This window comes from Mytilus trossulus, chromosome 10 (assembly GCF_036588685.1).
Source record: "Mytilus trossulus isolate FHL-02 chromosome 10, PNRI_Mtr1.1.1.hap1, whole genome shotgun sequence".
Classification (NCBI taxonomy): Eukaryota; Metazoa; Mollusca; class Bivalvia; order Mytilida; family Mytilidae; genus Mytilus; species Mytilus trossulus.
The window spans coordinates 27,702,919-27,727,921 of record NC_086382.1 but is presented as its reverse complement, the minus strand read 5'-3'; the positions used below and the strand labels follow the sequence as shown (position 1 = coordinate 27,727,921).

Here is a 25,003-nt window from a genome sequence, read left to right as displayed (position 1 = left end):
AACCACTCCAAACCTGTTTTGTTCTCTGAACCACTACATACTGTATTTGCGCCCAACCCTATATACAGGTTTTGTTCTCAAAACCCTTTAATGCTATATACAGTTTTTTTCTCTCACAACCCTTTAATGCTATATACTGGTTTTGTTCTCACATCCTCTACACACCAGTTTTGTTTTCACAACCCTTTAATGCTATATACTGGTTTTGTTCTCACAACCTCTACACACCAGTTTTGTTCTCACAACCCTTTAATGCTAAACACTGGTTTTGTTCTCACAACCTCTAAACACCAGCTTTTCACTCACAACCCCTTATATAGCGGTTTTGTTCTCACAACCCTTTCTAACTGGCTTTGTTCTCTCAACACCTATACAAACCGATTTTGTTCTCACAATCCATATATCATGGTTTTGTTCTCATAACCCCTACATACCGATTTTGGTCTCACAACCACTTCATACCGGGTTTGTTCCCACGGTCCTATATACATACAGGTTTTGTTCTCACGATCCCCTACATATCGGATTTGTTCTCATGCTCTTATACATACCGGTTTTATTCTCACGACCCATACATAATGATATTGTTCTCTCAAACCCCACATACCAGTATTGTTCTGACAACCCCTACATACCGGGTTTGTTTTCACAACCACTTCATACCGGGTTTGTTTTCACAACCACTTCATACCGGGTTAGTTCTTACGGTCCTATACATTCGTGTTTTGTTCTTACGATCCCTACATACCGGGTTTGTTCTCAGTCCTAAACATACCGGGTTTTTTTCCACGGCCACTATATATTTACAATGCACCGTTTTTGTTCTCACGAATTTTGTTGTTTTTTAGTTTCTCCGCTTTATTATTTTAAAGACGGCCTAACCAGCCAATTATAGTACATAATAACATATTAATACGAAAAATATTACAGACATGATATAGAAAACTAGAATTGTGATTCTTGCGTAATGAGCGCTGAACCTATAATTTAAGTAAATTTGTTATAAATCTCGTTCTTTATTCTCAATAAAGAAAGCATGTGTGTTGAATTTGATTTTTCCTATACATCTAATTCAAAAGAAATAGGTAAAGTATATCATTGTCTTGATATTCATTTTTCCTACCAGTTTTGCAAAATAAAGCTGATCTTAAAATATGTTTCTTTTTCTCAATCCATTTCAAACAGTTCATAGCTCGGGTTGCCATTTTATAAAGGCAACTAATATACGGGTAATTGATATTGATTATCATATTTTTCGTTCACGAAATAGCCCCCCTTTTTTTTAAATTTTACAGCGCTTTAAAAGAAAGTGTATTTCTCTGCAATGAAACGACGACTTCCTTATATTATCACTTAATTTAAGCTTTCTAATATAATTTTGAAACCTCAATAAAATAAATTACGATTTAAACCGATTGTGGTTTTTTTTTACACTCAATGAAATCTGCTGTAAAATGAATTCTAGACTGCTGTTTGAGATGTTTTCAAAAAGAAGAACCTAAAAAAATCAGCTTTTTGTTTCCCGAATAAAAACTTGTACTGATGCAGTTATATATATATATATATTTATAAGAAAACGTTTTCTTTACATGTACAATTGCAATATACACTGTTGTGAATATGTGCAAATTTCGAATTCTTATGAATTAAATTTTGTGTCTTTGGAAATTCTTAATGTCCAATAACAACTATTTTGATCTAAAACTAGTTAAAACAAAAGCAATCTCTGCAGAAAAAGGGCGTTGATAGCAGTTGGTGCTAAGAGGCGGATGGTGTTATTTTTATATGTAACAATTTTATAAATGTATGCATTTCTTATTCATTTACACAAGAATGTTTATCCGCCTCTAGCACCAACGCCAGTCCTATTATCAAACTTTTACTGAAGGGATTGTTATTGTTCAACTAGTTTTAGATTAAAATAGTAATTGTTGTTATTGGAAATTTAGATTTAAAATCTACATATATTCAAAGGAAAAATAATTGTGCTAACATTTTAATAAAAGTATTTTTATATGCATGCATTTCTCTATTTTCGTTTACACAAGGATGTTTATAAAGATAACACTTGGTAAATTCTTACAAAATGCATAATAAACTAACGGGAGCTAAGTTTGTTATTTTGTGATCCGAATCAACGATCAAAGCTTATTTATTCAAGAAAGTGTTTCATACGCCCGTGAAAATAATAATACAACGAAATAGATAAAAGATACGTATGTAATCTATATCCTTGTAACAAGATTATCTGTCAGTATATGAAAATGATCACAGAAGATAATTTGTCAACAAAATATATAAATATTAGCTGTTAGAGATGAGTTGTACAAATCACTTGTTTCACTTTCGTATGCAGCTCCCAACATACCGTCATTGTAATGGGTGTTAGCATGCAATAGCATTCTTAAATTACATTTTGATTTTATTTCAAACAAGCAAGAGAATTTTATCTAAAAATCTCACCTTTATAAAGAAAACTTTAGTATAATTTAGTAAAAAGAATTCAATTAGTATCTGTCAATGAGTTAACCACTCGCATTCCAAACAGTGACACGAAATGTATGGTACAATGTACAGGTTAAAAGTACTAATGTTCAACATAGCACGAACCTTTGAAGGGTAGGGTTAAAGGGCAAGTAAAATAAATTTCTATCCAGCTGGTTATTTTTGATAACTACATATTTCTACATAGGTGTCCACTTGATCGACAAACAAGAATTAGTTTCTGACAACTTTAAATGATAAATTTACGGTCATGCTGAGAATATCAATTTTGGCCAAAACAAGCACTTGAGGGAAGAATTTTACAAAATTTTAAAAGTAATAATTTAAAATTTTTGACCAAAAATAATCCACTTATTTGATTTTTTTGGGGTTATTTATCGTGCGTGAGCGTTTGTAATCGTTCTTTACCCGTGTTCAGTCTATTTTAAATTCGAAAGTATCGAGAGCTAGAATCCATGAACCATGTTCTGATTGACTTGTGCATCGGTGATGATATTATTAATCTCAGACTATTACATAAGCTTTGAATTTATAATAGATGTAAACACTTTGGCTAAATTACTGACCAACTGATTCCACGTTAGTTGCTGCATCGGACGAGTAACCTTGTTTAATAACAGGAATTAAGACTGCGAGTGCCAAAGATTTCGGTAAATGTCCTGACGCTAATATCCTATTGAATATTTCCTGTAGGAACGGTACCAGAATATCATTGAATTCAATGAATAACTCGTTTAATGTTCCATCATATGAAACTTGGCTATTTAATTAGATATTATGTTTATGAAACCTTTGTTTGATTGATTTGAATATGGTACAGTATTCGACAATTGAGTTGATTCGACATTTTTTTTTATGTAATATTTCTTCAAAAACCAATAAAGAAATTGGAAAGATGCTACCAAAATATTTTTTTTACATTTAGCTAACCCATAAAACTGCTAATTAACATACAATACCACGTGTAATGACATATAAAAAATACTGCTATCATATTTTAAAAGTATCGCATTCATATTATAACTTATAGCATTTGTGTGTTTATGTACATAAGAAAAACCACAGCACTTCAAATTTTACACGGACATAAACTATTTTAGCTACCTTTTAATTATTTTTAGACTTAAATATTGTTTGTATTTGAATAATATGTTTAAGCATATGTATTTTCTTAAATTTTCGTTGCCGAAAAAAAAACTTTATCCGCATGTCTGCATATTTACAATTCATATTAGACGATGTCGCTTTTTCATATACCAGTAAGAAACGTTTTTATCGATTTGCTTCTTCCATAGACTGTTGAATACAAAAAAAATCATTAAAATCTCCATATATTCGTATTTATTGAACTGTTTTAATTCGAGCGCACATGATGACTTTCGTCATTATCTCGAATAAACTACCCCTAAATGGTTAAATAATGTCTGTCCATTTTGCAGAAATAGCAGGCGTTATTGTTTTATGATAAAGTTTTCAATCGAATTGCCTAATTAACACGCATTCAATAACTGTTTCATTCTGTATGCGGAGTATTATCAATTATGACTGGATTCGGAAATTGCCGTGAAAACATTTACAAAATTTACCGAATCTGAACCACCACATCAATCGTCATCATCACCATCACTGATTGTTACCTATATCAACAAAACACGTATAACAGTTGTAACCACTGCATATAATGCTATCACGACTGTATACATAATGTTGTGACCACTGTATGTAATGTTGTGACCACTGCATATAATGCCACCACGACTGCATATAATGTTATGACCACATAATAAAATGTTTTGACAACTGCATATCATGTTGGTACGACTGCATATGATGTTTTAAGTTATATAACCACTGCATATAATGTTCCGACAAATGTATTTAATGCTTTGACCCTTGCATATAATGATGATCATCAACATAGGGCAGTCATGGCGTTCCATATACCCGTGATATCGCGGGTCCGTGACTGAATTAAGGTATATAACTATGCGCAAGCCTTATTTTATTATTAGTACTATTGTCATCTGATAAAGTCATGCCGATTATAAGATAAACAGTTTTTCTCTGCTTTCAAATCTTTCTGTTTGAACCCGTCGAACTGGAACTTATCAATTATTGGTAATATTAATTATTTGGAAAACAAAAGGTCCTGGAATGGAGTATTTTTTAATCAACAACATTGTCCTATATTAGTTATAAATAAAGATGAATTCTTTGATTCGCTGTTTTACGTCATGTATGCCCACTAACAAATAGAAAACTGTTCCTCATTTTTAGTCTTGTTATCTTAGAAAGTCTTACTGATTAAAATACTACAATAGGTAGCTATTTGGCAATTTAGTAGTGTCAACCCTGTGATTATGACCCGTGTATATAGCATATTAACCCTGAATACACCGTTTGGTGGTGCGCCTGTCAGATGCGGAACGTACAGATTAGGTAATAGGTAACAGGTGAATATACTATTGGTATCGGTATCGGACTCGACCCGGAACTTCTTAATTATTGGCAATATTAATTACGTGGAAAACAAAAGGGCCTGGAGTGGTGTAATTTTCAATCTACACCTTTGTACTATATTAGTGATATATAAAGTTGAATTCTTTGATTCGTCGTTTTTATTATACGTGATGACGGCTGAAAAATTGGACTTCGTAATTTTAGTATTATAGATACTCTAATTTTGTTCTTTTTGATAAATGAGCATCAACCTGACAAATCAAAATCTTTGGAAGTAATAGTTATCTGATGTTAAAAACGCATGGTTTTAAATTTGTGATTTACTGGAAACTATAGGTTTGGTATTTTCTAGAACCACAAAAGCATTTTTCGTTTAAATACATATAATGTTATGCTTGTTTCATATATATAATCACTGCTTGTTTTTTATTTAATAATTTTCTGGATCAAGACAGAAATAGAAACCTCTCATTGGCAATCAAATAGCATACTTAAGATTTTGTTTTAATTACATGAACAGTACCAATTTTCAAGCACCATGCAGATGCGAAATATTCTTCAAATTCGCGAAACAGCCAATTAACTACAGTGTAGTCCGCGATGAGAGGTGCATTTTAAATTTTCGATGATAGACAGCGGGTTTCCTTTATATGCATATTTGAAATGAATACACACATATTTCCGTTGCATTCGGCAATCCTCGGTAGAATCCGCTACTCTCAGATGAGGGTACGGAATCGGCCGAGTTGAGACGAATGATTTCCGTTGATAGTTCATATGGGAATTGAAAAGTCAAAGATTGGTTCATTCATTTGTTTCTACTATTCCCGCAGTTTACAGGACTAATATTCTTTTTATTTAAAAGAAGCTCCTTTGTTAGCAGTAACGTCTTTATTGCATACATGTGCAATGTAACAAATATACTAAACATAGGTATTAAACTTTGAAATTCGCGTAGGAAGGCCTATATATTTTAGCAAAGCACAGATACAAAAATGTAACTTTACCGAAGCAATTATGTTTCTGGACAGGAGTATATGGCATAGGCTAGTATGAAATTACTGATAGATCCGTGTTTTACTTGCTCGGATTGTCAATATTAAAAACAATTTTTTTTCTATTCTATATTCTTAAAACTACATATGTTCAGTTACATGTATGCTAAAAATCTACAACTCTACTACAACTTTTAATTGCCGCGATACTTAATGACACATATATAACTGCATGCAGTTATAACAAAATTCCCGTTCAAATATTTTAAATCATATATCCCATGAAATATTTCGAAAACGTATCTTGTTCAATGTCCTTCAATAAACGGAATCATTCTCCATTATCTAAACACAAAAAATGGATTACCTAAACAATTGCATGTTAGATATATCGGTGAGCAATTACAATTCGTGTGCTGATATTTCTTTTGACCGATCAGTTGTCTTATTTCTTTCTTTCTTTTTCTTATTTTCTTTTTAATGTCGTATTACAAAGTGAAACGAGGGAGGAGTAAACACATTGAAAAGAATTTTATGAACTAAGGGAAGTAATCGATGCTGCCATTAGAACAATGACTAACTAGAATGTAGTTGTCTCTCTTTAACAATGAAAATGCTTTGGAAAATTATGTTTAGATCTAAAATATAATAATTTAACTACAATCCCCTTCCCTTTGTGACCTACCAAATTAGACTATTTATCGGACCTAACAATATAGCACTTTGACAAGCATACTATAATTAAATATACTTAAAAAAATAATCTAGATCAATATATGTAAAAGGAACAATGGAAAAGGCTGTCTAAAACAGAATTCAAGAAAAAATCTATAGGAGGCTACAAATGTTTATTTTTTATATGTTTTATAGACAAGGGTCTAATGAACAATTGCTTCAAAACAGATTTTAAATATCAGTCTGTTCATGGGAGATAATTGATATTGAAAATCGACTGATTATTTTCAATTTTTCTTCTGGATGCAAAATTTGGTAATTTGGTTGCCATGGAAACATAATTTGAAGAACTGTTTCCCGCTCCTCATATACTTACATATTAAGAACATGTCTTCAACTTCAACATTATATTGTTATATATTTCAAGTTACTTCGAAATAAGGGTGAAAGAGATCAAGAAAATATGGCAAATTTCAGGTTTTCAGGGCCAAATAACTAGGTACTTTATGACAGCACGGTTACCATAGCAACCAAAAAGCAAAACAGTGATATTTTTTTCATTTTTTTCACTTATTCCCTGAAAGAAAACAATAGAACCCCATAAGATCTAATTTTGCAACTATCAGTGAATCACCCTTTGCATGAATTTTAGGTGGAATGGTACTTAATAACATGAGCAACACGACGGGGGTCACACTTGGAGTAGGATCTGCTTACCCGGGCTTCCGGAGCACATGAGATCACCCCTACTTTTTGGTGGGATTCGTACGTGTTGCTTATTATTTAGTTTTCTATGTTGCGTCATGTGTGCTATCGTGTGTCTGTTGGTCTTTTTTCATTTTTAGCCATGGCGTTGTCAGTTTATTTTCGATTTATGAGCTTGACTGTCCCTCTGGTATCGTTCGTCCCTCTTTTTAACGATACCAGTTCAGATTTTTTTCTTCTTCTTAAGTGATGCTTAACGCGAGGCATGTTTTGTCAGTCTGAAAAGACTTAGATTGATATTTTATCTGTTTCTCCTCTCTCCAAATGGTCAAGTTAAGTAGTTCTTTTCTTCAACTTTTTTAAAATGTTACCCCAAAAAAGAATATATAATTTGGCAAAAATCGGGACAGCATGTAAAATCTATTTAATATTTGTTTAGTAAAATTGATTCGATCTTCATTTAATTGAACCAATAAATACAATAAGAATGTGTCAATGTTTGTCATTGATTGATTCACAGTCCAGCGGCAAATATTAGATGCCGCATAGTTTGAACGATAGAATATATAAGTTGATGTAAGTATGCAACCAGATTGAAAAAGCTGCTGAGTCACATTTTTTAATATTCTAGTTCATATAATAACAGGCAATGTCAAACCTATAATAGACAAATATTTCGACTAAGTAGCTACTAGTTTTCACCCTTACTCAAAGTTATGGAGATGTTGAAATCATTTGATTTTGAAAGATATTGTAAAATAAATGAAAATTTTCTTGATAGTTATAGTATATCTCAGTTAGAAGAGAAAATGTTTGATAAATATAAAAAAGACTGGTGTACCAGAATTTTTTCATATAGTACCGGTTGTAAATTGAGAACATATAAACTTTTTAAACATACTTATAACACTGAGCAATATTTGCTACAAAAAATGCCACAGCGCCATCGTAGTGCTTTTTCAAAGTTTAGATGTGGTGTAGCACCATTAAAAATTGAAACTGGTCGATATGAAAGAAAAAATCTAGACGAAAGAGTCTGTTTTAACTGCAATATTTTAGAGGATGAAAAACATGTACTTTTAAATTGTCCCTTGTATGAAGATCTAAGACATGCTCTTTTTATTGATATATTGTGTCATAATGATATGTTTTTAAACTTGTCTGATGAAGAAAAATTTATATATATGTTTAAAAATACGGAAGCCGATAAGGGCCATTCAAAATTTTTTTTTTATGTCGTTATTACGACATAGCATGTCGTAATTTCGACATAACATGTCGTTATTACGACATCGCTACCGTAGCCTGTGGTCCAAATCTAGTCATTATTTGGTAAAATCAATACCAAAGTATTGAAAGAGAGACAAAAGCATGAAGGGAGATTAAAAACAAATATGTCAATACAGAGCTGTGTCATGAACGTCATATTGACCACGTAAAATTGGTGAAATAGCGCCGTGTCAGCAACGTCATAAACACTCAATAGAATACCACGGTTACAACAATACACGTTGTCTTGCAGGAATTCGTCGATCGGTAAGTAGACCGTTTAAGCTTTTATTCTGATCGAATCAATGAAAATATCTTAATAGTTATCAGTATAGGTGCAGACTTACTATATATTTGACCACATCATCGCTACCTCTATTTGTATCTTTGTGCAATCAGTTTGGTAAATTAAGAATAAGTGCTCACTCTTTAAAAATTGAGACAGACAGATATTTAAAAAAGCATATAGAAAGATCTGAGCGTCTTTGTACTAATTGCTCACTTGGTAAAGTTGAAGATGAGCTTCATTTTTATTAGAATGCCCTCTTTATGATATTCAAAGGGACGATTTTTTTCAAGACATTTCTAACAATTGTTATAATTTTATAAACTTAAATAAATCTTCTAAATTTTTATGACTCTTGACCCAAGAAAATGTTACTCTTATGGAAAAACTGGGTTGTTATATTTGTGACTGTTTTGAATTAAGGAGATCAGGCATGAACACTGACATTTAGTCAAGTAAATAATTCGAAAATAAATACATATGCATGTATAATGTAATTTTATTATTCTTTTATTCACAATATATATGTGGTTTTTTATAGCTTGATTCTGACCAATGCTTATAATCCAATTATATATGTATATGCCTCTATTATTGCTGTTGTTACTAATTAATATGTAAATCAATTGTATCTGATTTTATGCCCTTTATGGGCCCTGTAATTTGGGAAATAAAAATATTCTATTCTATTCTATTCTATGAACTGTTGAGAACATGTGGAGCAGGATCTGTAAACCCTTCCGAGACACCTGAGATCACCCCTAGTTTTTGGTGGGGTTCATGTTGTTTATTCTTAAGTTTTCTATGTTGTGTCATGTGTACTATTGTTTGTCTGTCTTTTTCATTTTAAGCAATGGCGTTGTCAGTTTGTTTTAGATTTATGAGTTTGACTGTCCCTTTGGTATCTTTCGTCCCTCTTTTAGGAATAAGAATAAAAATTTTAAGAATAAGAATAAGAATTTTATTAGCCTAAAATCCAAAGAAAAGGATATAGTTACTAAATAAACAAATCAATACAAACACTAAAATTAAACAAATAAACAGACAGCCAGCCAGGCATATTAATGACAAAACGACCAGACATTAAACAATAAAAAAAACATGCGGCATTAAAAAAAAAAGATTATTAACATTCCTTATAATACTATTTTTGAGAGCAGTCCTCCGCTATAAAATTATCAGCTGAGCAGTTTTTAATAGCTCATTTATGACTCCCTTTAGAATCTTTCGTCCCTCTTTTATGAACTTTATGTTGTCTGGTCTGTGCGTCCGTCCGTACGTTCGTTCGTTAGTCCCGCTTCAGGTTAAAGTTTTTGGTCTAGGTAGTTTTTGATAGAGTTAAAGTCCAATCAACATGAAACTTAGTACAGATGTTCCCTATGATATGATCTTTCTAATTTTAATGCCAAATTAGAGATTTTACTCCATTTTCTTGGTCCACTGAACAAAGAAAACGAGTGTGCGGATGGGGCATACGTGTACTATTCATTGTCATGTTCTTGTTGTGCTTTTAACATTTCTCTTTGGTCAGTGTAAAATGAATCCAAATTCCAACTTTTTTTTCTAAAAGTTGCCAAAGCAGCAGTTTGTATGCCAAAATTTAATTAAGTCTATCATTCGACCGAAACAATATAAAAGTTCTCAATACCTTTCTCATATCAAGCTTAATTTTTGTCACAATCATGGTCAACCCATATAACTAATTCATAAGACAAACAAACCTGCCCTGATTTAATTTATATACAAATATTTGACAATATTAAAATTATTTTACATATTAATCGATTGAAAGTATACACAAACTAATGCATAACAATATACATTTGTAGTCTGAATTCGTTAATCTAAATTAATCTTAAATCCAAATTCAACTTCAGTGACACTAGTTTCTATGATTTACAGATTCAACCATTTTCAAGATTTTATCATTAAAATACTTAAAAGTCAGCTAAATAATCGAACTCCGGATCCCCTTAGCCCATCTTACCTCTGTCTTGTTTTCTATCATAAGCCATTCTCTAACTTCCGTCTTTTAATTTACATTTCACTTCTATCTGACAACCTTCTCAAGTTTTGTTTTGTTTAGAAAGAACAGTAACAAGTCCTAAATTAAACCACCGCAGCACTTCATCTTTAGAATAGGGAATCTTAAGAGAAAGGATGAAAGTGAAACTGCCGGTTTGCTTCCATTGAAACATTTAGCGAAAAAATCTGATTAAAGTATAGTGTAACTAATAAAATATGTCTCGAAAAATAGGAGCATTTGAAAAGTTTGACGAAAACTTCTTAGTGATGAAGTTCTTGCATGAGGTCTCTATTTATTATTATTATTATAGTATTATTCTTATCAAGGGTTTATTTTAAAATGCTGATATTTCTTTCCTATTGCATATATTGTATGTAGTCAGAATGGACCTGCATCATCCCACTCATACATCGAAAATACATGCCCTTAATCTATATAGACAGGAAATCATTACTATTTAACATAACATATCTAAACATTAAGTATAAAAAATAATGTTGTAATAACAACCTGTGACAAAAGTCTGTTTTTGTTAAACCGAAATCTACTATAGTTATCTACTGTGTTGTTGAACATTTTCCCGGCTTGTTTAGACTAGTTCATTTTTTTTTACATAAATAAGGCCGTTTGTTTTCTCGTTTAAATTGTTTTACATTGTCTTATCGGAGCCTTTTATAGCTAACTATGCGGTATGGGCTTTGCTCATTGTTGAAGGCCGTACGATGACCTTTAGTTATGAATGTCCGTGTCATTTTAGTCTCTCTTGGACAGTTGTCTCATTGGCAATCATACCACATCTTCTTCAGGCGTGCATCTGTTTTTTCTGTGTGCGAGGTCGCTCCATTTTAAATAATCTATCATGTCACTAACGCTTGAGGTGTTTCTGTGTCGGTTAGTGACATATCTAGCAGCCCTTCTTCGTACTTTTTTTATTTTGTAAATATCCTCAGTAAATTAAGGGTCCCAAACTGAACAGGCATATTCTAGTGACGGTCTAACTAAAGATTTATATGCCTGTTCCTTTACTGAGGTTGAACTGATGTTAAGATTCCTTCGAAGAAAACCTAGAGTGCTGTTGGCTTTATAACAGATGTTGTTTATGTTACTATGCCATTTTAAGTTTGATTGAATTGTCACACCTACAAATGTAGGTATTTTGCCTTATCAGCATGTTCAAGAATGTGGACATGTAAAGTGTAATTATATGCGAACGGATTTTTATTTCGGCTGATGAACATGACGGATGGAAGGCCATTTTCCATGTATTTTCCCAAATGCCTAGTGTGTTGAGGTCTTTTTGAATGGCTCCACAATCACTGTTTGATTTTATTACCAGATATGCAATGGTGTCATCTGCAAAAAGGCGTATGGGGGAATTTAGCCCAACTGGTATGTCGTTAATGTAAAATAAAAACAGACTTGGGTCCAAAACTGATCGTTTCAATGACAACTACTTGGTAAGGTTGAAATCTACAAAACTGTTAATATTCTTACTTTACCCTTACAATTAAGATGTCCACTGAGCATAAGCAGTGAATTCGTTTTGTTACAGACTATCAGAAGACCTAATTCTACAACAGAAGATAAAGCATGACGTTTCTTTATCTTTTTCAGCCATGAAACTATTGTTGATGAACCTTTATTTTTAAAATATCGCTGCATGGCATGCCAAGAAATTGACTCCTTTGAAATTCTGCAAATATCTCATAGAACAAATTACATGGATGATTAATATTGACCATTTGGTATATGGTCGTGTTCTTAACGACACGTATATAAAGTTCATAAATTAATTTCTTGAATGAAATTAAATCTGTATCTACAAATGGGTGCCGTAGGAGGTCCACCGGAATTTTTAGCTAGGATTTCTTGGCATGATATTTTGTTTCAGTCTGAAGGGGTTGAGCTATTATAAATACTTTTTTTTTGTTATTCTCTTACATAAAACTAAAAGCTTACTTTTAACTCCCTCTTTAAAAAAAATTCGCAATTGCCTACGTTCTCTCATGTCTATTGTATTGTTATCACAACACTTCATTACTTGTCATGCACGTTGATCCTTTATCTAAATAGGATCGAACAGTATCAGACAATCCCAATATGTTGCAATACATACTTGAACATTATCAATATCTTGAACCTTAACTTATACAGTATGGCTATACTAAAGACACAAGACAGTCACATTGGCACGTGGCTAGACTCCATGACCAACATCAATTATTTATATGAAATGATTACATACGAACGTGACCTCAGAGAGTGTGACCAATAATGACGAAACATCAAGAATAACGTCACATGCATGGATAACGTAGTGTACCTTTTCTACATCCTAGTCAGAAAAAAACCCGGATATGTTTGTTTAAATAGTGTATACTATATATATATTTTATAAATTATTAAATTACTTTCTTAATTCACGGTTGATGATTTTAAATAATACGGACCAAACAATTTACAACAGAACGTGTGTTCCATTGAATAAAGTACGACAACCGATTTGATATCGATCAAAATTACTTTAAGTTGTGGCCATGGGGAGGGCTCATAAATATTTTTAACCCCGCCGCATTCAATTTGTTAATTTCCCGAGTCAGGAGCATATAATTTAGCATTTAGGTTATATTTGTTATACTATATTGTTTTGTCATAAATCTGGGGTTGTCGGTTTTTTCGTTAGAATTGTTTTACAGTGTCATGTCGGTCTATCGGTATGGATTTGTCTCATTGTTGACGGCCACATTCGTTCACCTATATGCGAACATCCCATTCGTGTCATTTAGAAAGTGTTGGATAATAATCTTATTGGCAACCATACCACATCTACTCATGACCGAGACTCATGAAACAGTAAATATATTGCTAAGCGCTCCGAGACAAAAAAAAAGTATCTACCACTGCATGGGGGCATACATTTCCTTTTATTGTATTCGACCTTTAACGTGGTCATTAGATGTGTATACGTGGGTATTTGATTTGTGAATCACATTATCTTAAAGTTAAAGATTGATAATTATATGAATTCAACGATCATATAGTGATACACATATATTATATGTCTCTAATTTATGTCTAATCATATGTGCTTGTATGTAAAGCATGAAAGCTCTTTATAGGGCCCTTTAATTGGAAATAAAATATTCTTATTCTTATTCTTATTCTTATATAGGATCGAACAATATCTATTTACGTATCTCTATATATATATATACATAACAGTGTCTCGTGATAGAGTTAGTGATGTTTAAAAATAATTAAGCTACTTATATATACGACAAAGATTTTGCTTTCTCATTTTAAATGTATTAAGTAACAATTCGACTTAGTACGTCAGGACGAATTATATAACCGTGTCACATGTTTAGGTGGAACGGGTATTCTAGAAAATGACCTTTACACTTTCAGTACAATGTTTACATCTTTCATTCTAAATTTCATATGAGTTTTTTTTGTACTTTTTTTCAACAGATGAAATATGCCATAATGATTTCTGCAATCATATGCAATTGAAGGATTGATTTTTTTTATAAACTAGTACTAGTATCTTTGCAATGTCCTTTGCGTAGGATAGCCCTATGGCTAGCTGCGGAACCGTAGTTCTTTGGTACTTATTATATGTTTTTATACGCCCGTCTTTTAGACGGGACGTATTATGGTATACCGTTGTCCGTCCGTCCGTCCGTCCACACTTCGGACAATAACTCAAAAACACTATCACCAATTTTCATGAAACTTCAGTGAATTGTTTATATCTATTGACGTAAGCTCCCTTTCGTTTTTTTTTTAATTTCAGATTTTAAGTTTTGGATTGATGGGGCTTTATTCATAAAAAAGGGGGGATTTTCAACACTTCGGACAATAACTCAAATAGGCTTTCACCAATGTCCATGAAACTTTGGTGAATTGTTTATATATATTGATGTAAGCTCCCTTTTAAATTTTATAAATTTCCGATTTTAAGTTTTGGATTTATGGGGCTTTATTCATAAAAAAGGGGGATTTTTAACACTTCGGACAATAACTTAAAAAGGCTTTCACCAATGTCCATGAAACTTTGGTGAATTGTTTATATCTATTGATGAAAGCTCCCTTTCAATTTTTTATAAATTTCAGATTTTACATTTCCGTTTTATGAATTTTTATGCTTAAAAAAGGGGGGATTTTCCAATTTTGGGACAATAACTAGGCTCACACTATTTCTAGTTGATCATATAAATTCATTTAAAGCATAAAAGACAAGTTAAAAGAACAACGGGCGTATCATGCGTTAAAGCGCAGCCCTTTATTGATGATCGGCGGTAGTACATATAGTCGCAGCAAAATTCAGAAACACAGTAAGGACCATAAGGGTTACTATTCTGCAGCTACCGAATGGCGCACAGTAATGAGATATAGAGATTTGAACATGTTATGTATGGGCGACCAGGGTCATTTATGATTTCCACAAACAATGAATGGGTATCACTATCAGATGCTTGGAAAAAACATGAAATAAAATATATAAACCTTAGCTTTACAGACAATGTGGCGGTAAAGATAACATACAAGTAAGATGCGAATCCAGAATATTGAAGGTTGTGTTGTATTCTCCATCAAAGACCAAATGGAAAATTTGCGTATTCGGTATGAAAGCTGTATTGGCACAACTTGCTTGAAAAGCAAATGCAAAGTACAAGTTTGTGACAACCCAGGCCATCGTCAAACTAAAATAAATTTATTGGAACGAATCAAATTGCATATGAACGGGAGGATGTTAAATCGCACTTTGAGAAAAGAAATCATCATATTTCATATATTTTTGGAAGAAAAAAATACTGAAAAAGTAGAATTTGAAATTGACATGATCCTAGAGGGTAACTTACTCAGTTAATACGCCACAAAGTATTTTGGTTGAAGACCTCGGTTCAAAACAATTTTAGAGCTTCAGTCTCAGTTTGACATTTGCATGATATGATCGATACCGACTGAAACGTCCTCATCTAAGGCAAGTGGCGGTCATGTTATATATATATATGGCAAATGGAAATTTTAATGGAAATATATGCATTTTAGGGACAGTAGAAATTCTGCCTAAACGGCGAAAAGCAGAAATTGTGGGTCATAATTAACATATATATCTCTGCGAAAAGTGATATAAGAAGCATAGCAACAACAGATTTTTTTTTGGATTTTTTTTTGTTTATAGATTTATTTAAATAGTTCTATAGTTTAACTTTATATAAAATGTTTATATTTGGAATTTCTTTTTCAGATTGTAGTTATTTCGTGTATAAAGCTTGGTTAATCTGCCGTCACATGATAATATGATAAGACGAAAATCTCAATAGTCATTGGTTGGAAACTACGTCACAAGTTAGTATATAGGGACGAGCTTACTGCCGGAAGAAGCATATCGAGAAATTTTGTGTTGCTGCGTCAGTGAACGTACGGGCAAACTAACTCGAATCTATACTTTTACCATCATTTAAATATTTTTATTTGAAAACATCAAGAAACATCAAAATGGCACAAAGTCAACCACGACAGAACTTCCACATCGAGAGCGAAGCAGGAATCAATCGCCAAATCAACATGGAGTTGTATGCCAGTTACTGTTATCAGTCAATGGTGAGTAAAGGTCATTTACAAATTGTAACACATGTACACATATGATGACAATGTGCACACATAAGATATCAATGTAATTATAAAACATTCATTGTCATATCGAATGGCGACGCTAATACTTGTTTACACAATAATCGATTACCTGCGTAATAGATTGAAAGTTCTACTTTTTGACCTACACGTTTGTCAACTCGTGATCTCTGAGTGATCAGTTGGGTAAACCCTGTATTGACGCAAGCGAAATTTTAATACACTAATTATAGTCGCATCTAGCTTTGAAATTTCATACAATGCCAATGATTAAGTGACAATAAAAAAATAATTGAAATCTATGTTCAGCATGTACAGGAGAAAATGTTAAAAGGGGAGACAATTTTTTTTAATAAGTAAGGATTATATCAAGACCTTTTACAGTACAAAATTTAACTACTTTATATTTACATTTATATTGAATTCGGGGGCAGGTGAGGTAAAGAAAGTTTTTGTATTCATCCAAATACTAATAGGGCCCCAGAAGATCTTATAATACATCATTTAAACATGTATATTCCTAACTGATTTTATATTATTATATATTTCAGTCATATTACTTTGACCGTGATGATGTGGCATTGCCAGGATTCAGCAAGTTTTTCAAGAAATCTTCTGATGAAGAACGTGAACATGCAGAAAAGTTCATGAAATATCAGAACAAGAGAGGTGGTAGAATTGTTCTCCAGGACACAAAGGTATTTTCACTTCAGCTGTAATCAATGACATACACTGTATGTACATGTATACCAGAGATTGGCAGACCAAATTTTGTATAAATGTTTTCCTGGTGGTTTCATTGAAAAATCTCATATACATATTTTAAAACATCTCTACCAATTCACAAAGCAACATAAATATATAATACAGGCAACATTCTTAAGAACAATTCAGCTTTATCTTTTTTTATGCATCATAAGCCCTCTATCTTTACTGTAATTTAGTTGTATAAAATTATAAATATCACTGTTTATATACTCATTTCTAAAAAACACATGATCTACCATTTGAATTTATGCTAAAACGAGAAACAAGAGGGAAAGTTTGGTTAATAAAATTTGCTGTAGTTTGAAAAGATTATTCTATTTAAAAGAGTCGTTAGTTTTGAACATGATTGACAGATACATACAAAGCCCATTAAAACGTTTAATCCCGCTGCAAATGTTTGCACCTGTCCTAAGTCAGGAATCTGATGTACAGTAGTTGTCGTTTGTTTATGTAATATATACGTGTTTCTCGTTTCTCGTTTTGTTTATATAGATTAGACCGTTGGTTTTCCCGTTTGAATGGTTTTACACTAGTAATTTTGGGGCCCTTTATAGCTTGTTGTTCGGTGTGAGCCAAGGCTCCGTGTTGAAGGCCGTACTTTAACCTATAATGGTTTAATTTTTAAATTGTTATTTGGATGGAGAGTTGTCTCATTGGCACTCACACCACATCTTCATATATCAAGATACAAGATCCAGTGTATGACAGCATACTGAGCATTTATATAGTGAAGATCAGCACCTGATGTTTCACTTGAACAACAAAAAAATGGTGATATTTATATGTGTTACCTTTGCTACAGACATGACAAATGCAAATGATGGCTACATTGAAGACCCATTAGTGGTCTTCGACTGTTGTCTGCTCTATGGTTGAGTTGTTGTCGCTTTGTCACATTCCCCATTTCCTTTCTCAATTTTATAAGTAAATTGTATATTGTTTTACAGAAACCTGATAGAGATGAATGGGGAACAGCCCTTGATGCTATGCAGGTTGCTTTGTCCTTGGAGAAGAGTGTCAATCAATCTCTATTGGATCTACACAAAACAGCTGATTCACATAATGATGCTCAGGTAAACATTTATTTATGTATGATTATCATGATTTACACTAAATATCAATACATTATAGGCACTTTTAGAAATAGTTATTAAACATGCGAGTTTCTGTTAAAAACTAATTTAAAATCAAATATAATATATGTTTGTGCGAAATACTTATAACAATTTATTAAAGGATCTTATTAATAGTAATAGTGAATAAAATTCATCGGTGAAGAATTGCACTTTTATAATTATGATCCAAACATAACAAGTTCATGATATTTCCATACATGCCATAAAGCAAACATAAAATTTATGTACATATATGAGGGAGGGTAGGAGGGGTCCTGATCCAGAAATCCCGGGCTTTAAAACACGAAATCCTGAGGTCTCCAGATTCGTAATAAGAATCCCCGGATCCCGAAATCTCGAGCTTAAAAACAACCGGCCCCGGAGTTCCGATTAAGGTCCTATCCCCCCTCATATATGCTAAAAAATAACTTTTAGGAGTTCCAATTAACTGAGTTGCTTAGCTACATGAAATTAAGTGGAGTAACAGACTTGCTAGGGAATTATAAGATGAATATGTTTTTACATCTTAAAAGTTTTAGAATTTTTGTGGGATTGTAAAAAAAAAATTACTAATACAAATAAATTTGAGAAAATTAAGGGGAGATTATCCAAAGATACTAATTTACATTTATAAGTATATTATTGATTTCTTGTACAAGTAGTACTTCTGACTGTATGTATCGAAATAATAGAAACATTTATTTATTGATGATATTTGAAAAGGGTTGGCAAACATTATAAATTTTAGAAGATATTCATTAATGACAAGTTGAAGGATCAAACTTTTTGAGCTAGAAGACTAAATACATTTTAATCTTATTTCAGATGTGTGATTTTCTGGAGTCTGAATACTTGGAAGAACAAGTTACTGCCATCAAGGAAATCTCAGATCACATCACCCAGCTCAAACGTGTTGGAAGTGGTCTTGGGGAGTACATGTATGACAAAGAGAGCATCAACGGAGACTCTTAAACATTACCACCAGATTATGGTCCAAATATATTAAAATTTCTTCACTATATTTGTTTAAATCTACTATGAAATGTATAAAGACTTTTTTGAGTTAATGTTTTTAGATTGTCACAATTGGACCGAAAAAAATGAGAAAATAAAAATAAAAATTGAAATAAGAATTTTATGATGTCTTGTTTTATGTGTTAATATGTTTTTGGAAAGGTTGGAATTTTGATTCTTTCCTAGGGCATTATCTCACACAAACTTTAATATGGCCATGTCGACTAGTTTAACTTACTGGTACATTGAAATAAAGTTCCCAATACACCCCTGGTATATGTATTTGATACACACATTGACTGTGAGAAATTTTGGTTGCATCTTTCAGTACTGTTATATTCTGGTGTTCATATGTTATTTCAAGTTGGTTGTTTGCTTTCTGTTATGAAGTTAATGGACTGACAAAGAAATTTTAAGTACAATGGACATTGACTTTTGTCAAGTGAGAGGAGTAATTAGTAACTCCTCCTTTTCATGGTAATATTATTGACCAAACTACAAAACTCTGACTTGTACATCATGTAGCAGCACTGATCTAGATACAAAGAAGTTGAAATTAAATAACTCTGTGTAGGTCAATTTATGTAAAATATAAAAGGAAGATGTGGTACCATTGCCAAAGAGACAATTATGTTACCATACAGTCTTCAACAATAAGCAAAGTCAATAGCCCATTGTCAGCTACACAAGGTCCAGAACTGACATGTAAAACAAGAAAACTAACAGCCTTATAACAAATGTTCGAAAAAATTAATGAAAAGCAAGTGCATAACACAGCAACAAATGTTACCATACAGCATTCAACAATAAGCAGTCAATAGCATCCAGAAATGACATGTAAAACAAGAAAACTAACAGCAGCAAATGACAACCACTGCTTTACAGGCTCCTCACTTGGTACAGGCACATTACATACAAACAGAATATTGCAGGATTCAACATGATGGCAGGATAGTGGTTTATTAATAAAAGAATAAGAAAGAACTTGAAAGGACCAGTCTCGGGATCTCCAAAAAATGGTAGGAAATCTTTTAAATCAGAAAAAGAGATAACTGGTTATATGAATGCAAAATATACATTTCAATCTGATCAGTAAATTTTTCCGATAAGAGAAAAGGTGTGAAATCTAGATATATATGTGTGATAACCAAATTACTGAGTTTAAAGGGTACTAGTATGCCAATATTTATATACAAAATTAAGATTTGAATTACCTACATATAACAAAAACAGTGTACTTGTACATCCCAACAACAAAAAGACACTCAAGTTCAGATCTGAGACTAGTCATTGACAGCTTTTAAAAGCCAATATCAACTAATGAAAAAAAAAATCATCCAGCTAAGAATAAATTAACAATCAGTAAACATCCAATGGATTTAGTGCAAAGATGCCATAAACAGTCGGAGAGAAACATGACTGCAATGCCAAGACAGGTATTGACTGATCGTAGATCTACAAAAGTGCATATGTATAAAACAATAATATTTAGTTTGCTTTTGATTTACTGATAACAAAATCAATATTTATAACAACAGAGACATATAATACAATATTGTATTATATGTCTCTGATAACAATAAAAAGTTAAAACAATATTCAAAGATCCATTTATATAGTGTTGAATTGGTAACCATTAAGATAAGGTTTATTGAAGTGATCGATGAGACAGGATCTCTATAAATAAGGATGTGCTATATCGTTTGAAATAAGTATTCTACCGTGATAAAACCAAATCTTTATAGGCACTGGCTACGGTTACATGGAAATGTAACAATAATAAAAATATTATCGTTACATTGGAGACTAATTGTCGGAATGCATTGTTGGGTAAGGAACCGATTAATTACGAATGAAACAATAATAATTGAGGCTACGGTTACATGGCGTAATTGTTACATGAAAAAAAAAACCAGAAATGAACGATGGGGCTAGAAATATGTACTAATAATAATAAAAGTTAAAGACATTCAATTTATATACCATATTAATCTATTGCAATAAAAAATCATAATATCTAAACAAATTTGTAGATTTAGCTAACTAAGTCCTTATATTTGTATAAAGTAACATTCGTTTATAGTGGAAAATAGTTTTAACGTTCAATTCAGCTACAATTAAAAATTGCCTGCCGGTCCCTGTCTGTGATTACCATTTAGATAACGCTGGTTCATGTCGCAATTAATTTATCATCAAGAGAAGCTAATTAATCCGATATATATGGAAGTGTTTAACGACCTTGACTGGCTTTTCAGCCCTCGCACGGTCGGCTCGGTGCCCGAAGACGTTTGGTGAGCTTTATCATATTTTGATGCCGTGGGTCAGGAACAAGTAGTGGAGGTCGCAATATGGAGGCCGCCATCTTGGTTTTGGTGAGTTGTTTTTGGTTTGTTGACTATTTTGGACTTTACTTCTTCACAACGGCTGCTTTCAGGGCCAGTTTGGTCAGCTTGGCATCCCGCTAGCCTCGATGATTGAGTACTGGTAGATGATCTCGGACGTAGTTCTAAAGATGACAGGAAGCGTTATCAGGACCAAAGCCGTGAGGCAGTGAAATGAAGGTCGTATCACCCAACAGCCTAGGATACAGCCCTCGAACATTTCGACATTTTTTCTTATATTTTACAAAACCGGTTTTAACCAAATCACAAGTACGTGTTAAGATCCGACTAAATACCTATTTACCGATATGGTCAGGTAAAATTGCTAATTTATATACAATATATACAATAATAACATACAATTTCTTGATTTTTTTTATTTAGTTTAGTTTAAACATATTTATTTATAGTGGATTGGGAAACAAGTTTTGCAACTGATAGTAATCCCTTTCCACTTTGCGGGTGCGAGTGCTGCCTTGTAGCAGCATTAGCCTACTCTTTTTCGAAATCTACAAGGGTGTCTTTAACGTGCAAGAGAAATGGCTCTCTCTTAACACGGGTCAGCCATTTATCGTCCCTTCCGACGGACTATCATCGTTTCCTCAAGACCATACTCGCATTTTTTTTTATTTACAATGACAATTTCTACATATCCAGCCATTGAAATGGTTTTTAGAGCATGTTCAAGTCCGACAAATTTTTGATGAAACAACTCCAAGCAATATTCGTATGTAGGTATATTGGTTAAAAAAGGGGAAAATACCTTTGGTTTGGGTGAACTCCATCTGATTTTGAAACGAAATTACGTCTTCCATGGACGAGAAGGAAAATGGATACATCACCGTAACATGTATACAGAAGTTCATAGTATTTAAGTTCACAGTTAGCAAACTTTGCTTTTGATGTATATATGAAGTTGCAGGTTTGTGTTTTGATATTGTTTCGGTTTCGTTTCAAACGCATCCCAAGTTTTAATGTTTTCACCCTATGCAAAATTGGTAACAGGAATCTCTTCTTCTATTGTTCAAAGTATAATGGCAGTTATAAAAGTAGCTGTGCAGTTAAATACTGAGAAGGGCACACTTTTTTCAGCCCGAGTTCTCAACAACAAACCATCATGAACTATATTTTTCGCCTTTGGCACTACTTATCTGAAGTAGTATATCTTTAAGAACATCAAAACCATTAATGCTTAAAACTATTTAAACACCATTTGTTGAATAATGATATTTATTATTTATCATTATAACAAGTATTATTTAGTACATATGAAAGAATTAAGCAACAAAACTATAGAAGATTTAAGTTTAATAAATCTAGCGTACGTTGCTGTTTTTCATGTAACAATAACGCAATGTAACTGTAGCCTGATAATTATTGTTACATTCGTAATTAATCTGTTCCTTACCCAACTTTGCATTCCGGCAATTAGTCTCCAATGTAACAATAATATTTTTATTATTGTTACATTTCCATGTAACCGTAGCCAGTGCCATCTTTATATCTATGGAAGAATTTAGTAAAGTTATTTTGTTGCTCGACATAATATGAAGGCTTTTTGATCTCGTTCGCTGCACTCACTCGACAAAAACCTTCATATTATGTCTCGCAGCTGATATCAGTTTACGATATCAATATGCAGACAACCTGATAATCGGTACATATTCGCCTCAACTGTTCAGAGTTGATCTCTACAGTCGTATCCAGCTGCGATCGACGAAGCAATTTATTAACAGTATTGGTTTGACCCCTATAGTACAAGAAATAAAGGGCCTCAAAGGAAAATCTCAAGAACAAAATTGCTTCAAATCTGAAACAGCATGGTAAGATTCATTATTGAATATGTGTGCCCAGTTTGGCAGATAACATCAATGGAAAATTTGAAAAAAACCTGAAAGCTATTCAAAGCAACAAGGGTTATCAGTGTGTCTCGGATTACCAGGAGCAACAGGGAGAGAAGCTATCACGGGAAGGAGAGGGCAATATGCAACTAATCGACCTCCGAATGGAAGAAATCTCCGTCCGAGAAATAGCAAAAATATAATCCAGAAACATAGCCGCACAAACAGATGGAGGAGTATCTTACCAACAATGATACATATGAACGCCAAGAATCTCCATTTAGGCTATAAATCAAGCCATCGAAATGCAAAAAAAACCCAACAAAAGTAGACATTTAACTGATAGAGTCTGAGTTCACCTACAAGGCAGGAGTGGATTTTATGATAATGAGAGCACCAATTTACTGGAGCCGATTGGGAAGCTCAAATAACAGATCTAGAACCGCAGAATAAACTGCTCAAAGCAAAGAAATTGTACAAGAACTGATAGGAGAAAGCTTTGATTCAACAGCCATTGCATTCATAGATTGCTCCTGTCAGGGAAACCCAGGACCATGTTGAGCAGGGTCAGTAATATATACTGAGAACCACCCGAAGGAACAAACTAAAAAGACCAGTAGCTAGCATAGGCTCCATACTTTTAGCAGAACTAGTAGCTAGCCTTATGGTTTTGGAATACTGCATTTACACACTTAAAGAACAGTTCATTGAAGTAAAGATACTATCAGACAGCCTGACAGCTGTTGGCATTTGACTCTCAACTAGAAGTGAACTTACTACATGACACCATCACAGACATCAAGAAAAGCTTTGAGACCCTCCTGAGAGGCGGCATACAACCTCAAACTACCCTATATTGGATCCCAGGCCGTGCTAATATAGCTGTACAAGACACCACCAGGAACGAGAAGAAATTAAGACAGCTGGAGATACATAACATCACAATAGATCTCCAGACACTACTATAAAAAGAGATATACCAGATAACAGCAAATATACGGCTTTAGGAGAATATTGAAAGAGTTCATGCAGGGCAATTCCAAGAAACACTAACTGTCCGGAAGAATTCCGATCCTGAACCTAAGCAATGTAACCTAAGTAAACAATGTGAAACTACAAAGAGAAGCTACAGTACCAAGTAGAAACAAGAAAACACATAGAGACCAGTTGAGTCAAACCAAATTTTAGTGACCTTAGGATCAGGATTCATGGGATCATTAGCCTATTAATTAGTACATAGATTTTTAAAATAAAAATAAAAATAAAAATTATGCACTCCAAATTCGCTTTCAATTATTTTTGTATTCTTGTAAATATCTGAGT

General features: G+C 32.9%; 1 protein-coding gene across 1 annotated transcript; it reads left to right on the top strand.

The window, feature by feature from the left end:
- The first annotated feature begins 16,250 nt into the window (after window positions 1–16,250).
- LOC134687143 (soma ferritin-like) lies at window positions 16,251–19,582 on the top strand. The gene is made up of 4 exons (XM_063547165.1): window positions 16,251–16,531; window positions 17,113–17,259; window positions 18,277–18,402; window positions 19,270–19,582. The coding sequence occupies exons 1-4, from the start codon at window positions 16,427–16,429 to the stop codon at window positions 19,414–19,416; spliced, it is 525 nt and encodes a 174-aa protein (XP_063403235.1). The 5' UTR covers window positions 16,251–16,426; the 3' UTR covers window positions 19,417–19,582.
- Window positions 19,583–25,003: the final 5,421 nt, after the last annotated feature.